Genomic DNA, 21,716 nt, shown 5'->3' with positions numbered 1-21,716 from the left:
CTCACCCTGGCGTCACGAGTGACAGGCGCTAAATTAACCCCTTATATTCTGAAGCAACACCCCAACTACACTATACCCCCCCCAAGGGCTACTGTATATATATATATATATATATATATATATATATATATATATATATATATTTCTTCAGACATTCTCCCACTGAAAGAAGGATCAAAACATACTGTAGCTTGAGGACTGGGGAGATGGCCATATAGTCTGCTTATGCATGGCTACACATACATAGGGGGTTACTGTGAGGTATATATATAATATAGGCATAAAGACACATTACTATAGATCACTAGGACACCTATATTAATAGTGGTATGTTATGTGTGGTTTACACCCATAGGGCACCTCTGTAAGTGTCATGTTATTGAACAAAGATATATAACATTGTTGTGTGCTCGACCTGTCTACTTGGGATCTACTTCATTTAGGTGTATATACAGTGTGTGCAGTATTTTTAACCCCTTCTTGACCCTTGACATACCACTACATCATGGGTAAGGTTAGAGGAACACGGCGTGGGCCCCCTAGCAGCAGCTGACATCTGCCAGTAATGATGAACATTGGAGATTGCTCCGATATCCATTATTTAAAATATTAGATGCAACAATCTATGCAAATGACAGCATTTAAACAGTAAATTCCAGTAATCCCTGGTGTTTAGTGGACCCTTTGGCACCCTTGCAATGGAACACATTCTATGATTTAAAAAAAAAAAAAAAAGCACTGCATTTACAGTGTTTTTTGTAAGTATTTTATTTTTATTTTACACTGTGAGAACCAAGGCTTAATATTTATCCTGTGCAGAGTAAGGTTCCCAGATGCAGTAGCAGTGCAATATGGAACAGAATGGACAAGAGAGAAGAGGTGTGGGGCTGGTAGTAGTGGCAGCAGCAGTACACATGTTCACGCTATACACACACACACACACATATATTGTTTGGTCAAATGTTTAGGTAAATTGGTATAAATTTGCTATGGTCCAAACTTACAAATAATTCTCAACAACACAGTATGCATATAGTTATACAGAATATTGATTTTATTATGATTATTAATACGTTATTGCACATTCCATTGATAATCTGATCAGTAGTATTGACACTAATATTGGCGCAATATTTTGTTTTTACAAAACAATGAAGTTCTTCAAACTGACTTACCCCTTGTACATATTATATGCAACCATGTGTTAGCATTTTGAAGAACATAAACCAATGCTTTCGGGTCTGTAGGTTGGCTTTATTGTAGATTTTGGGAACTATCAGGTTGGAAATGTGAAAAAAAATGTCATAAAATTTCAATAAATTACTTGTGTTCTGCGTGACTCTGAATAAGTTGCACTCGGTGTGACTCTCAAGCCCCAAGCATTGATTCCAAGACATTTGTTGGAAAAGTGGTGAACGGCTTCACAAATATTGCATTTGGCACAGACAACTAATTTGTCAATGTATTTGTGCCAAAAAATGGGGTAAATACAATGAGAAATCTGCCACACAGTGGTCATAATCAGGATGTATTCACACAGCATTTCATATTCAGATTTTTGCAATATGTATTATTAGACCAATAAATATAAATTAGGTAGTTTGAGTTCTATAATTTCTACAAATAAATAAATATGTCCCTTTTACCCTGTTACAGTCCTCAGAAAGAGGAAAACATATGAACAATAATAGGACAATTCATCATTTCCAGACCACAAGAACTATGTTATATAAAATTAGTAGTGCACATTCACAAGAAGAAAATCATAGACATAAATATAAGTGCACACAAGAAAACTCTGAATGGACAGCTTAAACCGATCCGGCGTTATGATACTGACCCTAATGACCTATAATGTGGCAGAGCTTGCAACAAAAATGTGAACATAGCCTTAGTGTGTTCTGGGTGCACTTTCTGAGAAAAATACTAAATATTATTACAAACATTGATTATTTTACATATAACACACATAACAGTTACATTTACAGTAATCCCTGTATAATGTTAAATATTGTAGGTTTAGTTATGTTTTTTTCATAGCCATTGGACACAAGTCTCTAGGTTTTTTAAACCTACAGAAAACTTTTACGTGTTTATTGGTTCCAGTTACTCCAATTTATCATTATCAGCCTGCTCTCAGCAAATGTGTCATATATATAAGTAAAACATTAATACAAAGTTGTATGTCAGGAGAGAACTTGCACTGATCTAATGCAGCAAACAGTAAATGAAGGTTTTGGATCCCAATTCTTGCTGAGCCCCTATGAAGGTGGACAGTCTATCTACTGTATCTATCTATCTATCTATCTTATATCTATCGCATATCTATCTATCTATCTCATATCTATCTATCTATCTCATATCTATCTATCTATCTATCTACTGTATCTATCTATCTCATATGTATCTATCTCATATCTATCTATCGCAAATCTATCTATCGCATATCTATCTATCTATCTATCTATCTAACTCATCTATCTATCTATCTATCTATCTATCTATCTATCTATCTATCTATCTATCTATCTATCTATCTATCTTGGCTTGAAAATGGCTCCATAGGAGCTGAAACTTTGCTTTATTCTTGACATGAGAAAATAAAAAATCCCTTTTTTTGGAGTGCTGCACCATTTGTTTTTTTTATCTGGATGGACCTTGATTGGGTTCGGGGTGCTGGCACCATCATATTTTTTCAGGAATAGTGCTGCAATTCTTTTCGGTTTTATTTATCTATCTATCTAAAACGAAATGATCCTCGCAGCACACTCAGATAGTAAAAAAGCAGTGTAGGTTTATTGACCCATATAGACGATACAACGTTTCAGCAGCATCACGCCACCATTCTCAAGCATGCTTGAGAATGGCGGCGTGATGCTGCTGAAACGTTGTATTGTCTGCATGGGTCAATAAACCTACACTGCTTTTGTACTATCTGAGTGTGCTGCGAGGATCATTTCGTTTTGGATTTGCTTCCACGGTCTGAGATTGGGACTGTGCACCTTGCCTGCCTGCACCTCACAAATAATTTGGACTTTGGTTGTGCTGCCTCTACCTTGCTTTGTGTATCTATCTATCTATCTCCTCTCTATCTATCTATCTATCTATCTATCTCATATCTATCTATCTATCTATCTATCTCTCATATCTATCTCCTCTCTATCTATCTAACTATCTATCTATCATCTATCTATCTATCTATCTATCTATCTTGGCATTGATGCAGGATTGAGGGCAATGAAAGCATGTTTTTCCCAGTCCTTTATCCTAGGTGAGCTAGCAGAGACACTCATCAGGTGCCTAATCAATGAGACCAGCAGAAGTGTTGGAAGTCTGCATGTAAGAAAAGGAAACAGAATGGTCTGGGCTCTCCCCAGAAAAAAAGCAAGGTGGCTGTAAAGGTTGGGGGGGGGGGGGGTGGAAGGGGTCCTTGCGAGGAGCACACAGCCAGGCATTGTGAGTGACACAGAACAGTGAAGTGGACAAACCAGGGGTCTTAGTACATACGGCAAGAGGCTACAAAACACTGTGTGTGAACAGTGAGTAAAGTTTGCAGGAAACCTCTGTTTTGAGCTGGTGGAGACTAGCTTTCCAGTGGATAGGAACGGAAGTAATTAATGTGTAGTCAGTGGCTAGACGGCCTAAGATTTTGTTTGTTCCTGTGTTATGTTTTTTTTTTTGTTTATCCTGTCTGAAAGAAATTGCATTGAACTTTGAAGTATTGTACATCTACTGTACAATAAAATATTTGACAACGCTAAGTATATTGAAGAACAGTAAACAAAAGGCTTAGTTTGTACTGGCCATTCAATGTATCTGTGTCCCCAGTTGTAAATGTATTACTTTCTTATGTAGGTATTACAACCAAAGACCCTTTCTTTAGCCCTATTTATGGACTTGTGGGTTTCCATATATATCTCTGACATACTATAAAATACTGACTTTCCTTTTTTTCATGTCTCCATATGTGTCCCCAAACCTATCAGAACATACAGAGTACAATGCATCTTTTTAATAATATTTTCATAAAAACAAAACAAACAACACAATTCCTTTATGTCACATTAGTCCAAACACATAACATCCCCTACATGTTAATACAGGTAATGACCCATTTGAGATTTGCTGGAGTTCTCAAAACTCTGCTCATGTAGAGGAGAAGATGCCTCTGGAGAGCAGCCATATTGTTTTGAGGACATTGTCAAGGACTTTCTTGTAGAACCATTATACTTGGTGGAAAAAGCCTCCTCCTTCATATTTGATGTTGGGGATTGGCCTTTTCTTGCCCCATGGTCTTGCTCGGAAGGTTTATCTTCAGATTGGGCATCCATCTCCAATACCTCTTGGTCGGAGCAGCTATCGGTATTGTAGTCAATCTCTTCCTCGCATGGCGGTTCGTCATCTGTTTCCGTACTGCTGAGAACGACAACACAACAAGAATTATTGGCGCACACATGATTAAGCTTTTCAGATATCAACCCATTTCCAGCACAGCAAAGGGATTAAGCAATTATACTGTGTAATTACTTAACCATGTAACCTGTGAGGAAACTTATTACTCTTTCATTTCGCAAACTGTTGTAAAACATTTCAGCTTCTCTTGTGATCTATTAAACAACCAGTTTATTCTTCATTGTGCATTCCTTATATACACTCATTGTGGAGGCTACAAATACATTTATTTGTACTCACAGGTAATTGGAATGTCATTATTCTGTTTTTCATGACGATATATAAGGTTTGTGACATTTAAACTTCACAATGCAGAATGCTTTTGGAATCTGATTTCTTTTTAATGTGTTCATGCTGAAATGACATTGTTTTATTCTAGTTTTTTGCCTGAAACAACCACAGTACAGATAGTGTCAGGGCCAGCAATGCTCTCAATCATGCAGTGACATGTAGTCCTGGTGGTAGCTTTAAATGTCCTAGAGGTGCTCAGCCAAAAACAGTTGCAAGATCCACAATAAAAGGAATAAAGTAGTACTCAACTGATGCATGAAATCTGCAATTTATTGGCAGTAGCAGTAAATATAAGAAGGCTCAGGACTTATTGCAGGAGGCTATTAGTGTGCAACAGGTACCGAGCCTGCTTATATTGCCGCCAATGGCAATAAACTGCAGATTTTATGCATCAGCTGAGTGCCACTTTATTCCTTTTATTGTGAACCACAGTACTGAGTTTCAAGTAGCTGAGAGAACCACAGATGCAAAAAGAAGGCAGAATTGTCAGCATTAGGCCCAATAGTCATAACACAATTAAAGGGGTCATCCACCATACGGTGATTTTAGCACCTACCTGCCAGACAGTAATGGACATGCTTAGTAAGGATCTGAACTTGTCTTTGGGTTAAATGGATGTGTTGTGAGATTACTTAAAACTGTGGCTTTCTTTTTGTAAACTCAGTATTTTCTGTTGAAGTTTTCTTTTTTACTACAAAATCCAGAATTCCACTTTCCTACCTCCCACACATCAGCCACTCCACCCATTGAACAACAAACAAGCTAGATTCAATGAAAAAGGTCAGTGCTTTCTAATCAGGGTGCCTCCAGCTGTTCCAACCATTGAAGGAGACAGGCTCCCTGTCAACACCTGACTAGTGATGCCAGGTCTCGGCCGCACTGCATCCTGGGAAATACCCGAGACAGGAGTAATTTTGTATGCTGTTCAAAATTAATATCCAGAGCAAAAATCACATAAGAATACGAGACCAGCCGTTAGTGTAGTTCATAATATAGTGTCTGTACCTGTCTCTAACTTTAAAGCCCCTGTAGCATAATCAAATTTAAAAAATCCTGGAATACCCCTTTAATAATTACTGGTAATAGTATGAAAGTGTATTGACATGGACTGTGGATTGCATTATGTATGCATTACAACTGGTTAGTCATATTCCTTCCTCTATTAAAGGGGTACTCCAGTGAATCTTTTTTTAAATCAACTGGTGCCAGAACATTAAACATATTTGTAAAATACTTCATTTAAAAAATATTGACCCTTCCAGTACTTATGAGCTGTTGTATACTACATAGGAAGTTCTTTTTTTCTTTTTGAGTTTTTTTTCTGTCTGACCACAGTGCTCTCTGCTGACATCTCTGTCTGTCTCAGGAACTGTCCTGAGTAGGAGTAAATTCCCATAGCAAATCTTTCCTGCTCTGTACAGTTCCTGAGACAGACAGAGGTGTCAGCAGAAAGCACTGTGGTCAGACAGAAAATACATTTAAAAAGGAAAAACTTCCTGTGGAGCATACAGAAGCTGATAAGTACTGGAAGGATTAAGATTTTTAAATAGAAATAATTAAAAAATGTGTTTAACTTTCTGGCACCAGTTGATAAAAAAATAAAAATTTTCACCGGAGTACCGCTTTAATAAAAACGTTTCTATTCACCTCTCTTTAGAGAACGGCATTGTCAGCACAATATTGGAAAGGGATATTGACATGGGCATTCAATGTGTCATGGAAAGAAAAGGGACAAAAACACCAGACCTTTCTGTCCATAATAGGAGGCTCATTTTAATATTTGATATGGGGCCCTGTATCTTCTATGTGGGCTACTTGCAAAAAATATTTATTTTTCCGGTTAATCTTCAGTGTTAATCCTGACTCACAATAAATATAACAATGATCATAATCTTACCTATAGATCAGATAAATTTAAATACAGCACCCAGTATGGAGTACAACAGTGCATGAACACTAATACTTAAATAGCATCTCACAATCACATGGCAGGTAATTGTCGCTATATCCAATCTAGTACTGGACTTTGCTTTAACACAATATAACTACATTTTCACGCCTTTATACACAATTTTAACAATTTATTTGATCTAGGTTAGTGCAAAAAATATTTTAATATCTTTGATAGACTTCTTTCCTTTAAAACTTAATGTAATTCTATTTATAAATATAACTTTTAAACTTGAAAAGGCTCTAAAATTGTATCACTGGTTATGTATGTTATGTGCCAAATATTTTACAATATCAAGTAGTGTAGCTTAGAAATATTAAACTGCATTGCTGTGAAGATGTCATGGCAAGTCTTATAGTATGAATTGTGTCATTATCATCTTTCAGGAGGTGGCGCCAGGTCAGAACTTAATATATATATATATATATATTTTTTACAACCCTGCCACTGCCACTGGATTTGGTAGTAAAAAAGTCATCTTTCTGGAGTGGAGTGGGGAAAGTGAGACACACATGTCATATGACAGTCAGAAGAAAGAGAAGGAGAAAGAGCAGTGAGTGCGGTGCTGACTGTTAGAATAGTTCCAATGCAGTTTCCGGAGTTGCACCATTTAAATTTTCTAATATTACTACACACAAATCACTGGGCCCAGATGGCATCCAACCCAGAGTTTTGTAGGTATTAAAGGGGTATTCCAGGAAAAAACGTGTTTATATATATCAACTGGCTCCAGAAAGTTAAACAGATTTGTAAATTACTTATATTAAAAAATCTTAATCCTTTCAGTACTTATGAGCTTCTGAAGTTAAGGTTGTTCTTTTCTGTCTAAGTCCTCTCTGATGACACCTGTTTAGAAGACGTTTTCTATGGGGATTTGCTTCTAAACTGGGCGTTTCCCGAGACAGGTGTCATCAGAGAGGACTTAGACAGAAAAGAACAACCTTAACTTCAGAAGCTCATAAGTACTGAAAGGATTAATATTTTTTAATAGAAGTAATTTACAAATCTGTTTAACTTTCTGGAGCCAGTTGATATATAAAAAAAAGCTTTTTCCCTGGATAACCCCTTTAAGTACCATGCTAGACAGAGCCTTGTTCCTTATATTTAAATATTCTATTATGACAGGGATCATTCCACAGGACTGTCTCTTAGCAAATGTGGTACCAATATTCTAAAATGGATCACAAAAAGATCTTGGGAACTATGGGCCTCTAAGTTTAACACCTGTTGTGGGTAAGATTTGAAGAGTTTTCTGAGGGATACTATTCTGGATTTTTATATGTAAATGGGTTAGCAACTAGCTCGGTGATAAGAATTAGAGGATCAGTATCAATGGAACTTACTTTAGTTGGTGACAGTTATAAGTGGGGTACTGCAGGGTATGCACTTGGGCAGAAAAAACTAAATGTATTTGTAGAATTATGTGCTAAATAATAAGACATTAGGTAAAACTTCTACCATAAAGGACTTGGGGGTACTGGTAGACAGTAAGCTCAATTTTAGTGATCAGTGCCAGGCAGCTGCTGCCAAGGCTAAAAATGTTATGGAATGTATCAAGAGAGGCAAAGAGGCTCGTGATAAGTGCATAGTTTTCAATGGGAAATATCGGATATAGGTCAGCACTGCCGGGATTATAATGAACACACTTGGTGTAGTAGCGGCACGTCCAGCTTAACTTCAACCCTGTATTGCGGATCTTGGCAAAGTCGGTGCTCTGTGGTCTCAGTGAAAGGCACCATCAAATACAGTGCAATAACAGAGTGAAATGACTCACGGCACTCGTGACTGCTGATATCCAAACTTTATTGCCAAACGCCAGGCATTAAAACAGCATCAGGAGGGGGAGAAATGACTGGACGACGTCCGTTTGGCAGTGGCTACTGCTTCAACGTAGGTAAGGACCAGTCAAAGCAGCAGTCACTATGAAACGGACGTCATCCCACTATTTCTCCCCCTCCTGATGCTGTTTTAATGCCTGCCAATTGGCAATAAAATTTGGATATCAGCAGCCACCGAGTGCCGTGAGTCATTTCACTCTGTCATTGGTACATAGTTTTGCCTCTTTATAAATCACTAGTCAAAACACATATGGAGTATTGTGTCCAATTTTGGCACCTGTATATTAGAAGGACATGGCTGAACTGGAGCAGGTGCAAATCACTAGTCAAAACACATATGGAGTATTGTGTCCAATTTTGGCACCTGTATATTAGAAGGACATGGCTGAACTGGAGCAGGTGCAGAAGATGGAGACCAAGATTATTAAGGGAGAGAGTGGACGACATTACCAAGACAGGTTATAAAGCTTTGGGTTATTTAGTTTTGAGAAATAACATCTTAGACATTTGATCGCAAGGTACAAATGTAAGAATAGACAATACAAAGATCTTTCTAGTGATTTTTTTTATATCTAGGCCAGTAACCATGACAAGGGGGCATCCCCTACGTCTAGAGGAAAGAAGGTTTAAGGAAGAATATAATATTACAGTTTATGGATGATAGATTTATGTGGATAGAACATTACTCCAGGGACTTAATAACTTTTGGCGCATTTAAGCCTTTCAGTAAAACCACACCCACTATCTAGTAAGTAACTTGTTAAGCATGGTGCAAAAATTGCACCAAATATTTGATGGAGGAAGTATCGATTATTCCATCACTGTATGTAAACCTTTTTTTCTTTTCCTCTTAGTTGGTCAAATGTTTTTGATACAATAAGCACCTACTACATAGATGTGATATTGACACGTTTTCATATATGTACATATCATGGCACACACCAATTGCATATCACTAATTATTTATTATAGTACACAGCATGTAACAAATAGACCGCACAATTAAAAACACCAAAAACAAGGGGGCCAGATGTCCCACAGCCTCCCTAAGCCACAAAGGGGAACCCCAGAATCCTGGAAGATCCCCCTCAGGGACACCCGAATGCTCCCAATCACACAAAATGCGCAATACCTATAGACCAATGAACCCCTATACTAAAAAGTACATAAATAAACACAATATTGCACAATGTATAACATCTGCATGAATATTCAATTGTTCAGATAAAGTGCATGGTCAGGAGAGATTGTTAGAGCTACATCTCAATGTTATGGATGAAGCGGGTGTCCCCCCAGAACAGGTCCCCACACATTCTGTCACTCCCAGTGACTTCCTTAGGTTGTGCAGGAAGTATGCACTAATAACAATGTACAGGAGAGACTAATTTGGTTCCTCAAACCTTTATGACCATGAGGCTGGGTATTTTTAGTCAAAATCAGGATAGAGTCCAAAACGCAGAAAAAGTTTAAAAGTTTTTCTCTAATTTTTTTTACAAAATGCACCAAATTACTCTTTGTATACCTAGACTTAGGGCCCTGTTACACAGGCCAAGAAGTGCGTAAGCAATCTTACAGATCAGTGCTCATATACAGAGCCTGTACATGTCTTGACTGAACAGCCACATGTAATCTAGTGATAGTTCAAGCGGCCATTTGCTGCATTCAGCTGTTGGCCATACATTCCCTAATACATGGGGAGATATCTACCAATTATTTGTAAGCAATAAGATGACCACTGGCCGTATTACAGAGGACTATATTGGCTTATTCATCCCATAATTGCCCTATATAATTGGACGCTAAGAAAGAAAAACATGGTACCATGTATGAATATACTATCCATTTCACAAGTCTGTTGGTGGCCTATTTTCTTCTTTTGTTTGTGCAGTGTTTCCAGTACGGCTTCTGTTTTTATTTGGCTTAAGGATCACCGGACAGCAGAGTTAAACTGTTTTTCTTATTCATGCCCTGTAGTTCTGTGATGAGAAATGTCATTTATATGATACTTAAACTGAGGTCTTTCATGGATCCATACACACACATCTCATTTTTCAGTCTATGTAGGGGAAAATCTGATTTTTTTTTCTTATTTAGCAGCTCAAGTACTACCTATAAAAAAAAAAAAAATCAGCAGATGTAGGCTAAACTCCATCAAATAATATTAGTGCCAGTAAAACATCCTAGTGAGGTGGAGTCACAAACAATAAATATGTAAATTGAGCTGGTGAAGCCCTACCCACTCAGGACCTACTGGGCATATTTAAATAAGTGAACCCTTGTTGGACTCCTGTTCACCCACACTATAATCCAGTGTATTGGGTTAGTGTGACAGGCTGACAGTTTTCCTTTAAAGAAAATGTTGATTGTGTCTTATAGAGATGGATGCATAACAAGAAACTTATCTAATAGGACAAACATGATAGTGATTGGCTTCTATAAATAATGAGATTGAAAATCAGTTGATGGGTGGGATTACAGTTAAGGGGTGTGAGTATTTTACATTGAGGGCCATGTTTGCCTAATGCGCACCCTCTGACTGTATAATTCTGGCTATCACCTGATGTTTACTAACCATTATTAAAATTAAGTTCACATCCATCTGATTGATTCTCTGAATTTTCAGACAAACTATAAACTCTTATATCTCAGGAACGGAAGGGGGTATCAAGAAACTGTACAACGGTGTGTGATCAGGGCATCCAAACCTATTTAATGATAATGTAATCTCATTTTTTCTTGGGCTGTACAGGAAAAAAACTATGCTTAACTACCTTTGTACCCTACAGGTCCTGCTGCAGCTCCTGTTTCATCTACTTCTGGTCCTCTATTGCTCCTGTCTTCTTCCTTCTTGTGAGACAAGAGCTTGGAGCAGAAGTAGCCCACTCAGCTAATCATGGTGTCCTGCTCTGAGCTCTTTATTCAGAAGTATAAAGAAGAGAAAAGGATTGGGGTATCGAAAGCAGATGAAACGGGAGCTGCAGTGAGAACTGTGGGGGACAGGGGGTAGGTAAGTATTTTCTGTACAGCCCCACAATATATAGTTGTTTTAACCAAATAGGAAAACCCCTTATACTGACAAAAAAATTAGCAAAGCCTGAGAAATATAACTCTGGAGAATGCAATGTACCTACAGAGGTGGTAGCAAGGAGCAACATGTCTGATTGAACAGACTATACAATGTCCTTCAGGGCATACAGCAGTTGATAAGTACTGGAAAGCTTGATGTTGTTAAATAGAAGCAATTAGAAAATTTGTATAACTTTCTGCCACCAGTTGGTTTGATTTTTTTCCCCCTCCAGAGTACCCCTTTAAATCCCAAGTAAAACAAGAACCACTTAATCATAAATCCCTGCACATAATTGTCATAGATTACACATATTATGGGTTGTTCCCAATTATACAATATTTGCGGTAAGAGTTGCTCAGCTAAATAAAGTAGTTTAATCAAAGTAAAACTTTAATGAAATGCCACCAGGATGACTCCAGACAACTGTACAACAAACGTGTTAGTAATCTGTTAAACAGATGAGCCATGAAGTTAATCCTGAATTAGAACGGTACGGAGCATAAAGATTATATACACAGTATAAGTAGGTTGGAAGAATTACTCTGACACCGTAACACTGTCTCAATAAATCTAGAGAGAAACCTGGCCTTATTACCACATGCAATATGTATTAGCAATGTAATTTTGTGCAATCTTAGACAGGATGAGAATCTGTCAATTTAATGACTGGAAGATGTTTTTGATAGGTGTTCTTTAATATAAAGGCTTAATATTTCAGTGCAGCAGAAGGTCTTATATAAGGATATGTTGTGCAATACGAATGACTGTCTTAACCATTACATGATTCAATTAAGGCTGGAAAAAGTTACAAATGAATAGTTTATGTCCTCTACAGTTAGAGAATGTCTCAGCTTCTATCAATTTACATTATTCCAAATATACTGTAAAACCTACATCAAATATACAGTAGAGCAATGTTATGAACTGCTTTACTGGTGTGATCATTTAGCATAATAACATATTTTCTTGCCTAAAAACTCTGTAACACTGCTATGAGCCTCTATAGGAGGTCCTGTCACTTTTGACACTGAGTGAAGAACAGCATGTAGCACTGATCTTTCTGTCAACATGACAGAGCCCCAATAGATTTGATTATATGTCAGTAGGGTCCATTGATCGGCATTTAAATCCTATGTATGACAGAATGTCATTGCTTTCATTATACCCAGAAGCCATGATGCCAGTTTGGGTATAGCCTAAAGGTAAACAGCTTCCAGAGAGGAATACATTGTGGGGCTCCAAAGACATAGTGCTGACAATGAGATGGTGATAAACTGCTGTCGGATTTTAAGAATTCTGATAAAGTCTATTTGAAATGCATTGGAAAACATCAACATTACAGTAGCCCCATGTCTATGCAGTAGCATCAATGCAAGGAATGTCAAAAGTTACTCAACCTCTTCATGTGTTCTCCTATAGATGGTATAAAGCAGTAACTACTACTGAGATTACCATAATAATCATCGGTACTGTGCATTTTATTGGGCAGACTAAATGGGCCGAATGGTTAATAACTGCTGACATATTCTATATTTGGTGCTTGGAAAAAGCTGGCGCAAAGCTAAGAGTACTGACTGGGACAAGTGGGGATTTTATATGAGCTGTTAATTGGGGGTTCTAGCACCTGAACCCTACTAATTTACTCCCATTTGCTATTGCTGCTATTGTGATGGGGTAAGTTTTAAAGGCACATTTTCAGATGGGTCGCCTTAGTAATGGGAACTTGATAAGATGCATGCTTTGCCACATTTGAGCTAAAATAGGATATGGTGGTCCCACTGTTGACTGTAATGGAAAAGATGTCTACTCTTTGGTTTTAACAGCTGCCTGCCTTCATTCTCTAGGCAAAGGATACAGTGTAAAGTACATGTGGACTGAGTTCTACAATAAAGAGTTAAAGACACCTGCTGTGGTAAGTGCTACTATCTTCTTCCTTACTACTTCATATTTTGTTTCTAAAAGTTAACATTAGAGAGTTCCTAGAGCGTTGTTGTGGAATTCTTTCCAAGACAAGATCTACAAGTTTTCTATAAGGGATTCACATTGGATGGAAAGAAGGAAGATTTGAAGATTTTATCTGTGTATTTGTGGAGGTAATTTACTCCCCTTTGAGGTAGCTTCTACCATGGGCAGAAAAGTTGGTCAGTGGTTAGCAATAGTGCCATGCAGCACTATTGCAACATCTGACAGCACTGTAGCAACATCTGTTTGTTCTCTCTGTGTTTGCGTAGGTTTCCTCCGGGTACTTCAGTTTCCTCCCACACTTCAAAAATATACTTATAGGTGAATTTAGATTCTGAGCCCCAATGGGGTAGGAAACCAATGTAAGTGTACAGAACGGTGGGATTTCTGTATGTTTTATAAAAAGAAAGAATTGTGTAAAAAAAAAAAAAAATTAATCCCATGAAGAAATGTACATTGCCACCCAACCCTCTTTTAGTGGGTTACACTAATTTCCTTATTTCCTTACATAATATTATCTTTTTTTTTTCCACAATGCAGCCTTGAAATTTTACAACAAAGTGCATTGTAGCTAATAATACAGGCAGCCGAATTTTCCAGTCATTCTTTGCACCGTTGTAATAGTTATGTCTATAATTATAGTTCTATGCCTATAACTTCTGTATAACTGTAGAGAACGTTCTTTAAACTTTTACTTGACATTCTGTAGATTCCTCTCTTCTTTAATCCCATGCTAAATATTCACAGAGACATAAAAGTATAAATAAACTAGAACAATTTGCTATTCCTTTCATATGACTTATGGAATTGAGGAGCTTTCTCTCACATCTTTTAAAAGATGCTTTGTGCTATATTTATAATGTGGATTTAACATTTTATAAGGAACAGCGGTAGGGCTTCATATTGCAGTAAAACATTGAATATTAAGAACTAGCAGGGAATCTTGGTAGGCTCTTGAGGTTTTTCTGACTCGGTTACATGGGCAAATAGGGCACAGATTGTAACAACCTAAATGAACCATGAACACATGATGTGTACATCAGTACCCCTCTATAAGTACAGTGATAGAGAACAAATGTTTACTTCTTTGTAGGAGACATAATTAGAGATAAGCCAAGTTACAGTGATTCGATTCGTCACAAACTTCTCGGCTCGGCAGTTGCTGACTTTAGCCTGCATAAATTTGTTCAGCTTTCAGGTGCTCCGGTGGGCTGGAAAAGGTGGATACAGTCCTAAGAGAGAGTATCCAGCCCACCGGAGCACCTGAAAGCTGAACTAATTTATGCAAGCTAAAGTCAGCAACTGCCGAGCCGAGAAGTTTGTGACGAATCAAATCACTGTAGCTTCACTCAATCTCTAGACATAATACATAAAAAGGGAAGTAAAAAGAAAAATTTTCAGAGTTATTGTTACTTTTTGGGTACCTAAGATGGATAAAAACTGTTATGGGTAAAAGAGTATCTGACCCAGCTTTTAAGAACCATTTTTTTATTACGTCCCTCTATGGCTTTAAAGAATTCCTGTCATTTCAAAAGATTTTAAAACCTTACAGGAAATGTATTTTGTTCATCCTTAGTTGTTCTATGAATCAATGCCTTTCACCTTTCTTTGTCAAGAATATAAGCTGGACAGAGTTTTTACACTCAGCCATGTGCATGGTTTACTAATGTAAGAGAATTCACCAAAGCTAAAAGCAAATACACATGTAGAGTTATACCTTAATAAATACTGCATCTTCTATGGTTCCGTAGAGCCCTAAAATCAGAAACCATACAAAACCTCTCATATGTTATCCTTCATATACCCTTCTTATTCAAAGCTATCACCCATTCTTATTTCATCTGGAAGAGTGCACATCACAAGGTCACGCTGCCATTCTTAAGGGTGCAATTTGCAGGCTCAACTACCTCCCATATTCTCTACAGTTGCCTGGAAGATAGAGTAATCAATATGGGCATAGTAAGCAGAGGGATCAAGAGGGACTATGCTTTACTGAATATTTATCTTCAATTAAAATATATTGAAATAATATTCACTCATAGGAACAACTCTCCTAGATATTTGGTTTTATTGTATTCCTCTATTCCGAATGGCTTGATTTGAGCCTACATGCATCTGTAAGGCTTCAATGTCAGATTAATATTTAAAAATCTATTTCATTATGCTGGGCTGCCTCTCTGGTTAAAAAACATGAGGAAGTGTAACAGTCAGAGAAACAGTTTAGCTTATGAAATAAATTAGCTATTCCATTCACGAACAGGTTTTTGACCTTCACAAATATCTTAAGAGCCTCCCAAGGATGAGATAGCTGCATAATTGCAATATGACTGGGTTAGTATAGTACATGAAGGGTTATACTACACCAAAAAGAAGCAGCAATCGGTTCCCCCAATATGCATGGCAATAATTCTTCTACATAGGTACAACATTATTTGGTCACTCAATAATAATCATTAAAAATAATATCCTATTCAGACAAATATATATTTCAAAGTTAAAAACATAAAGGTAACCACACAAAAGACAGAACAAACAAATTTGGCGCCACTGAGGATTAGATCAATTTATAATCATGGTAATGTTACTTCTGTATGGCCACATACATATTGTAATGGAATATAAGGATAAGAAAAATGTAAATATTATTGGGTAGTGTCCAAGCAAATAAACAAGTAAAACACTCCAGCCATAAAGTAACAAGTGCAAAAAATGTCAGGCCAATATACAACTTACATAGAATTAACATAAACAGATACATACAGCTTAAACCAGTGTTTTCCATCCAGGGTGCCTTCAGCTGTTGCACAGCTACAATTCCCAGCATGCCCTAAAAGCCTTTGGCCATCTGGACATGCTGTGAGTTATAGTTTTGAACAACTAAAGTCCCTCTGGCTGGGAAACACTTGCTTAAACAGTCGTACTTATGCAGCCCACCACTGTTGACTAGTTTTGCAAATCTGTTTAGTCAAAGTAGATAGGCCCCTCTGTTCCCCAATATAGTAGTTAGGTCCTGCTGTTCCCCCTCTATAGTAGTAAGTTCCCTCTGTGCCCCAATATAGTAGCTAGGCCCCTCTGTGCCCCAATATAATAGTTATGTCCCTCTGTGCCCCAATATAGTAGCTAGGCCCCTTTATGCCCCCAATATAGAAGTTAGGCCCCTCCTTCCCTCAGTATAGTAGCTAGGCCCCTCTGGGCCCTAAAATAATTTTTAGGCCTCTCTGTGCCCCAATATAGTAGTTAGGTCTCTCTGTGCCCCAATATAGTAGCTAGGCCCCTTTATGCCCCCAATATAGAAGTTAGGCCCCTCCTTCCCTCAGTATAGTAGCTAGGCCCCTCTGGACCCTAATATAATTTTTAGGCCACTCTGTGCCCCAATATAGTAGTTAGGCCTCTCCTTCCCCCAATATAGTAGTTAGTTCCCTCTGTGCCCCTAAATAGTAGTTAGGTCAGTCTTTGCTATATGGACTTCAGCTCTGTTTATCATTAAAATAAATCAATAACCTTAGTGTTAGTGATACTAACTACTGACCAGAGATTTTTAGTTGCCATACTCTCAGTTGTATCACTTGTGGAATATTCCCCAGAAAGTTAGCATCACAACCACTTTGAATAAGACAATATACTACAAGGGATCTAAACCAGGGTACATCAACAGCATAACTAGATGGCAAAATTATGACTTTTAGTTCAGCTTTTTATGTTGAATTTAGGATAGAAATATATAGAGCAGTGTTTTCCAAGCACAGTCCTCAAGTACCCCCTACAGGCCATGTTGTGAAAGACTAAGGAAATTCTAAAACATGACCTGTTGGGGATACTTGAGGACTACGCTTGGTAAACACTGATATATACTGTCATGGCCGTAAATGTTGGCACCCCTGATATTTTGCAAGAAAATGAAGTATTTCTAACAAAAAAGGATTGCAGTAACACATGTTTTTCTATACACATTTTTATTCCCATGTAAATATTGGAACTAAACCAAAAAAGGGAGGGAAAAAAAATTCGACATAATGTCACACCAAACTCCGAAAATGGGCAGGACAAAATTATTGGCTTCCTTAACTTAATATTTGGTTGCACATCTTTTGGAAAAAAATTACTGAAATCAGTCGCTTCCTATAGCCATCAATAAGCTTCTTACACCTCTCAGCCGGAATGTTGGACCCCTCTTACTTTGCAAACTGCTCCAGGTCTCTCTTATTGGAAGGGTGCCTTTTCCCAACAGCAATTTTAAGATCTCTCCACAGGTGTTCAATGGGATTTAGTTCTGAACTCATTGCTGGCCACTTCAAAACTCTCCAGCGCTTTGTTGCCATCCATTTCTGGGTGCTTTTTGATGTATGTTTTCACACACTAGGAGGATCAGAGCAGTTTTCTATTCTCCCTGGATAGGGAATGGTTAATGCTCCGAATGAATGAGAACTTAGGTGTGTCTATTTTAAGCCAGACTTCTCCTGCATTCAGTGCTGGTTATTTAGTGTGCTGTTCACACTGCGTTTTCTTGTTTCTTTTTTCTGAATTTTTGTAACAAGACATCCCTGTTACCTTTTAATGGGACTCTGGGGAATTGAGTTTTAGTACAAGATATCTCCGTGTTTCATGGTGGACTCTGGGAGATTGAGTTCTAGTATCAAGATATTCCCATGTTTTCTGGGGGATTGCGTTTTTATTCCTGTTTGCTCCTGGAGTCTATGCTGACTCATCCGTTTCCAAGTCTTGTGTTCTGGACCTCATCTGTTTGTTAGTTATCTGTGTTCAGTGTGAACAGTGTTCTATATTTATATCCTGTTTGGTGGATCTGATCTTTGTCCTTTGTACTTGTATCTATTTGTGAAAAGTGTCCTATGTTCCTGATCAGTTTGCCTGTTTATATTTTGCCTGTTAGTATTTGTATCCTGTCTGGTATATCTGGTTGTCTAGTAGTTTTCCGTTTCTGTTTCTGGCCTGTGACCGACTATGTATATTATTTGTTTTACGCCACAGCAGTTTAGCGCAGGCAGGGACTGGCTCCAAGTTGTCGATCCATTGCTTAGGATGGATGGGCAAGTAGTAAGGGAGAGTGTTTTTAGGGTCAGTTTAGGGTTCACTCTCACTGTCCCCCAGTCGGTCATGACATGGGGTCATTGTCCTGCTGGAAGACCCATGATTTTGGATGCAAACCCAGCTTTCTGACACTGGACTGTACAGGGCGACCCAAAATCCGTTGGTAATCCACAGATTTCATGATGCTTTGCACACATTCAAGGCACCCAGTGCCAGAGGCAGCAGAACAACCCCAAAACATCATTGAACCTCTACCATATTTCACTGTAGGTACTGTGTTCTTTTCTTTGTAGGCCTCATTCGTTTTTTTGGTTAACAGTAGAATGATGTGCTTTACCAAAAAGCTCTATCTTGGTCTCATCTGTAAACAAGACATTTTCCCAGAAGGATTTTGGCAAGTTCATTTTGGCAAAATGTAGTGTTGCTTTTTTATGTCTCTGTGTCAGCCGTGGGGTCCTTTTGGGTCTCCTGCCATAGTGGTTCCTTTCATTTAAATGTTGACGGATAGTTCGTGCTGACACTGATGATCCCTGAGCCTGCAGGACAGCTTGAATTTCTTTGGAACTTGTTTGGGGTTGCTTATCCACCATCTGGACTATCCTGCGTTGACACCTTTCTTCAATTCTTCTAATCCATCCATGCCCAGGGAGATTAGATACAATGCCATGGGTTGCAAACTTCTTGATAATGTTGCACACTGTGGAAAAAGGTAAATCTAGATCTCTGGAGATGGACTTATAACCTTGAGATTGTTGATATTTTTCCACAATTTTGGTTCTCAAGTGCTCTGACACTTCTCTTCTCCTCTTTCAGTTGTCCATGCTTAGTGTGGCACACACAGACACACTAGGCAAAGACTAAGTGAACTTCTCTCCTTTTGATCTGCTTTCAGGTGTGATTTTTATATTGCCCACACTTGTTACTTGCCCCAGGGAAGATTAAAGGAGCATTCTTGAAACAATCTTTTTTTTTTTTTTTCCCACAATTTGAAAGGGTGTCAATTTTGTCTAGCCCATTTTTGGAGTTTGGTGTGACATTATGTCCAATTAGCTTTTTTTCCTAGCTTTTTTGGTTTAGTTCCAATACACACAAAAAGAATAAACATGTGTATAGCAAAACATGTGTTACTGCAATCCTTTTCTGTTAGAAATACTTCATGCCAACATTTACGGCCATAACTGTATTAAACTGATAGGACAATCTATATATGTATGTTAGTGGACTAGATTTAACAGAAGAAATTAAGATAAAATAATGAAGAATAATGTTTAGACAATGAACAAATGTACACAAAATGTCAGTTACTGTAGTGTTGGTAGTAGTAGTAATAGTGACAGTAGTAGTATCAGCGACAGTAGTAGTAGTAGCAGTGACAGTAGTAGTAACAGTGACAGTAGTAGTAGTAGTAGTAGTAGTAGTAGTAGTAGTAGTAGTAGTAGTAGTAGTAGTAGTGACAGTCGTAGTAACAGTGTCAGTAATAGTAGTAGTGACAATAGTAATAGTGACAACAGAAACATCAGTAGCAGCAGTAGTAACAGCAGCAGTAGTTGTTATTATTATCATATTGCACATTTTACAATAGAGATGGACCTTGTAGAGACAAAATCAGACATTAACAGAATAGCAAACTAATTAACAATTCATTTAAAAGACATAAGGGCATGATCGGCCCCTCTATGAGGACATAGGGTGTAATAAAACTGCATGTAAGATCAGGACCATTACATCTCTTGCCTTGTCTGGATATTTAGTGTTCATTATTGTAATATCTGTTTTTTGTCTTTATTTGTGCCCTTAAAATTGTAAAGTGCTGCAGACTTTGTTGATGCTATGTGAATTATTATTATTATTATTGTTGTTGTTATTATTATACAATTTTGTGTACATCTTCATGTTTTTTAAAATAAAATATAGTATAGTTGAAATCATTCCAAATAGCACAACCTGTCATTAATGTCATGTGCCCCGAAGCAAACAAGGAGGTGATTCTTAAATTTAGGGTGACTCATTTGGAAACAATCACCATAGTTACAGTTTTCAACCTTGACAAGCAAGTCATAGTTGCAGTAGTGAAAAATGCAGCTTGTGCTGTGCTGCAGGATATTTCTGCAGACCGTTCCGCCTGTACGTTGTAATTAAATGCTCGGCTATTCTGAAAGCCTAGAAGCCTGGACCACAAGCAATTTAGCCAGGGACATTATGTGGATGTTGAGCTGTTTCATAGCTGGAATAATCTAATAAATGTCACAGGAGCCAATGAAAAATAAAATGGAGTTACACACTGTGCAGTTTGAAATATGTGTTTGCGAGATTACTGTCACACTATTTCTGTCTATGTCTATGTTGGAAAGAAATGGATTTTTGCCCTGAAAACGATTCACAAATATTTTGAGAGACTGTAGAAGTAAATTGCTTTCAAAAGAACAGACTAGAGCTTTGCACACATTTACAGGCCATCTCTTTTGTTATTTGATAATGTGTAAAAGATATATTGGTGTCTGGTACATTTCTCTTCTCTGGGTACACAGGCGTTTGCCTTCCATCAATAGGGAATCACTGTATTGTTGTTGCAGGCCTAGCAGATGAAGTATACTACTATATGTGGCCTATCCATGCATGGCTAATAGTCTAAGATACCAACATGCCTTGCAAGTTAGGCACACACCATGATATCTCCAGACATGCAATTACACATCTAAAGATAAATATTTTGGGACTATATGTTTTCTTGAAAGATTTCTTGAGGCAAGGATGTTGCAAAAGGCTCATTGGTCCAGGTACCTGTCCAGATGCCTGATCGTGGCGGTCCCGCCGCTGGAGAACCCCGTGATCTTGCACGCTGCACCCCGTTATAATCAGACCCTGGAGCGTGTTTGCTCCGGGTCTGATTACTGTCGATCACGGGGCCAGAGCATTGTGACATAATGGCTCCGCCCCGTGTGATGTCACGCTCCGCCCCCTCAATGCAAGCCTATGGGAGGGGGTGTGGCAAATGCCATAGGCTTGCATTGAGGGGGCGGAGCCGGTACATCACAATGCTCTGGCCCCGTGATCGTCAGTAATCAGACCCGGAGCAAACACACTCCAGGGTCTGATTATAACGGGGTGC

General features: G+C 38.1%; 1 protein-coding gene across 1 annotated transcript in view; it reads right to left on the bottom strand.

Annotated features, from left to right (window-relative positions):
* Positions 1 to 3,830: 3,830 nt before the first annotated feature.
* AGBL1 (AGBL carboxypeptidase 1) overlaps positions 3,831 to 21,716 on the bottom strand; it is a 791,487-nt gene continuing 773,601 nt past the window's right edge. The window contains exon 23 of the mRNA XM_056571891.1: positions 3,831 to 4,416. Coding sequence (XP_056427866.1) covers positions 4,095 to 4,416 — 322 coding nt within the window. The 3' untranslated portion in view covers positions 3,831 to 4,094. The remainder of the gene's footprint in view (positions 4,417 to 21,716) is intronic.

This window comes from Hyla sarda, chromosome 4 (genome assembly GCF_029499605.1).
Source record: "Hyla sarda isolate aHylSar1 chromosome 4, aHylSar1.hap1, whole genome shotgun sequence".
Classification (NCBI taxonomy): domain Eukaryota; kingdom Metazoa; phylum Chordata; class Amphibia; order Anura; family Hylidae; genus Hyla; species Hyla sarda.
Note: the sequence above shows the minus strand (reverse complement) of the source record. Positions and strands in the feature narration are given on the sequence as shown.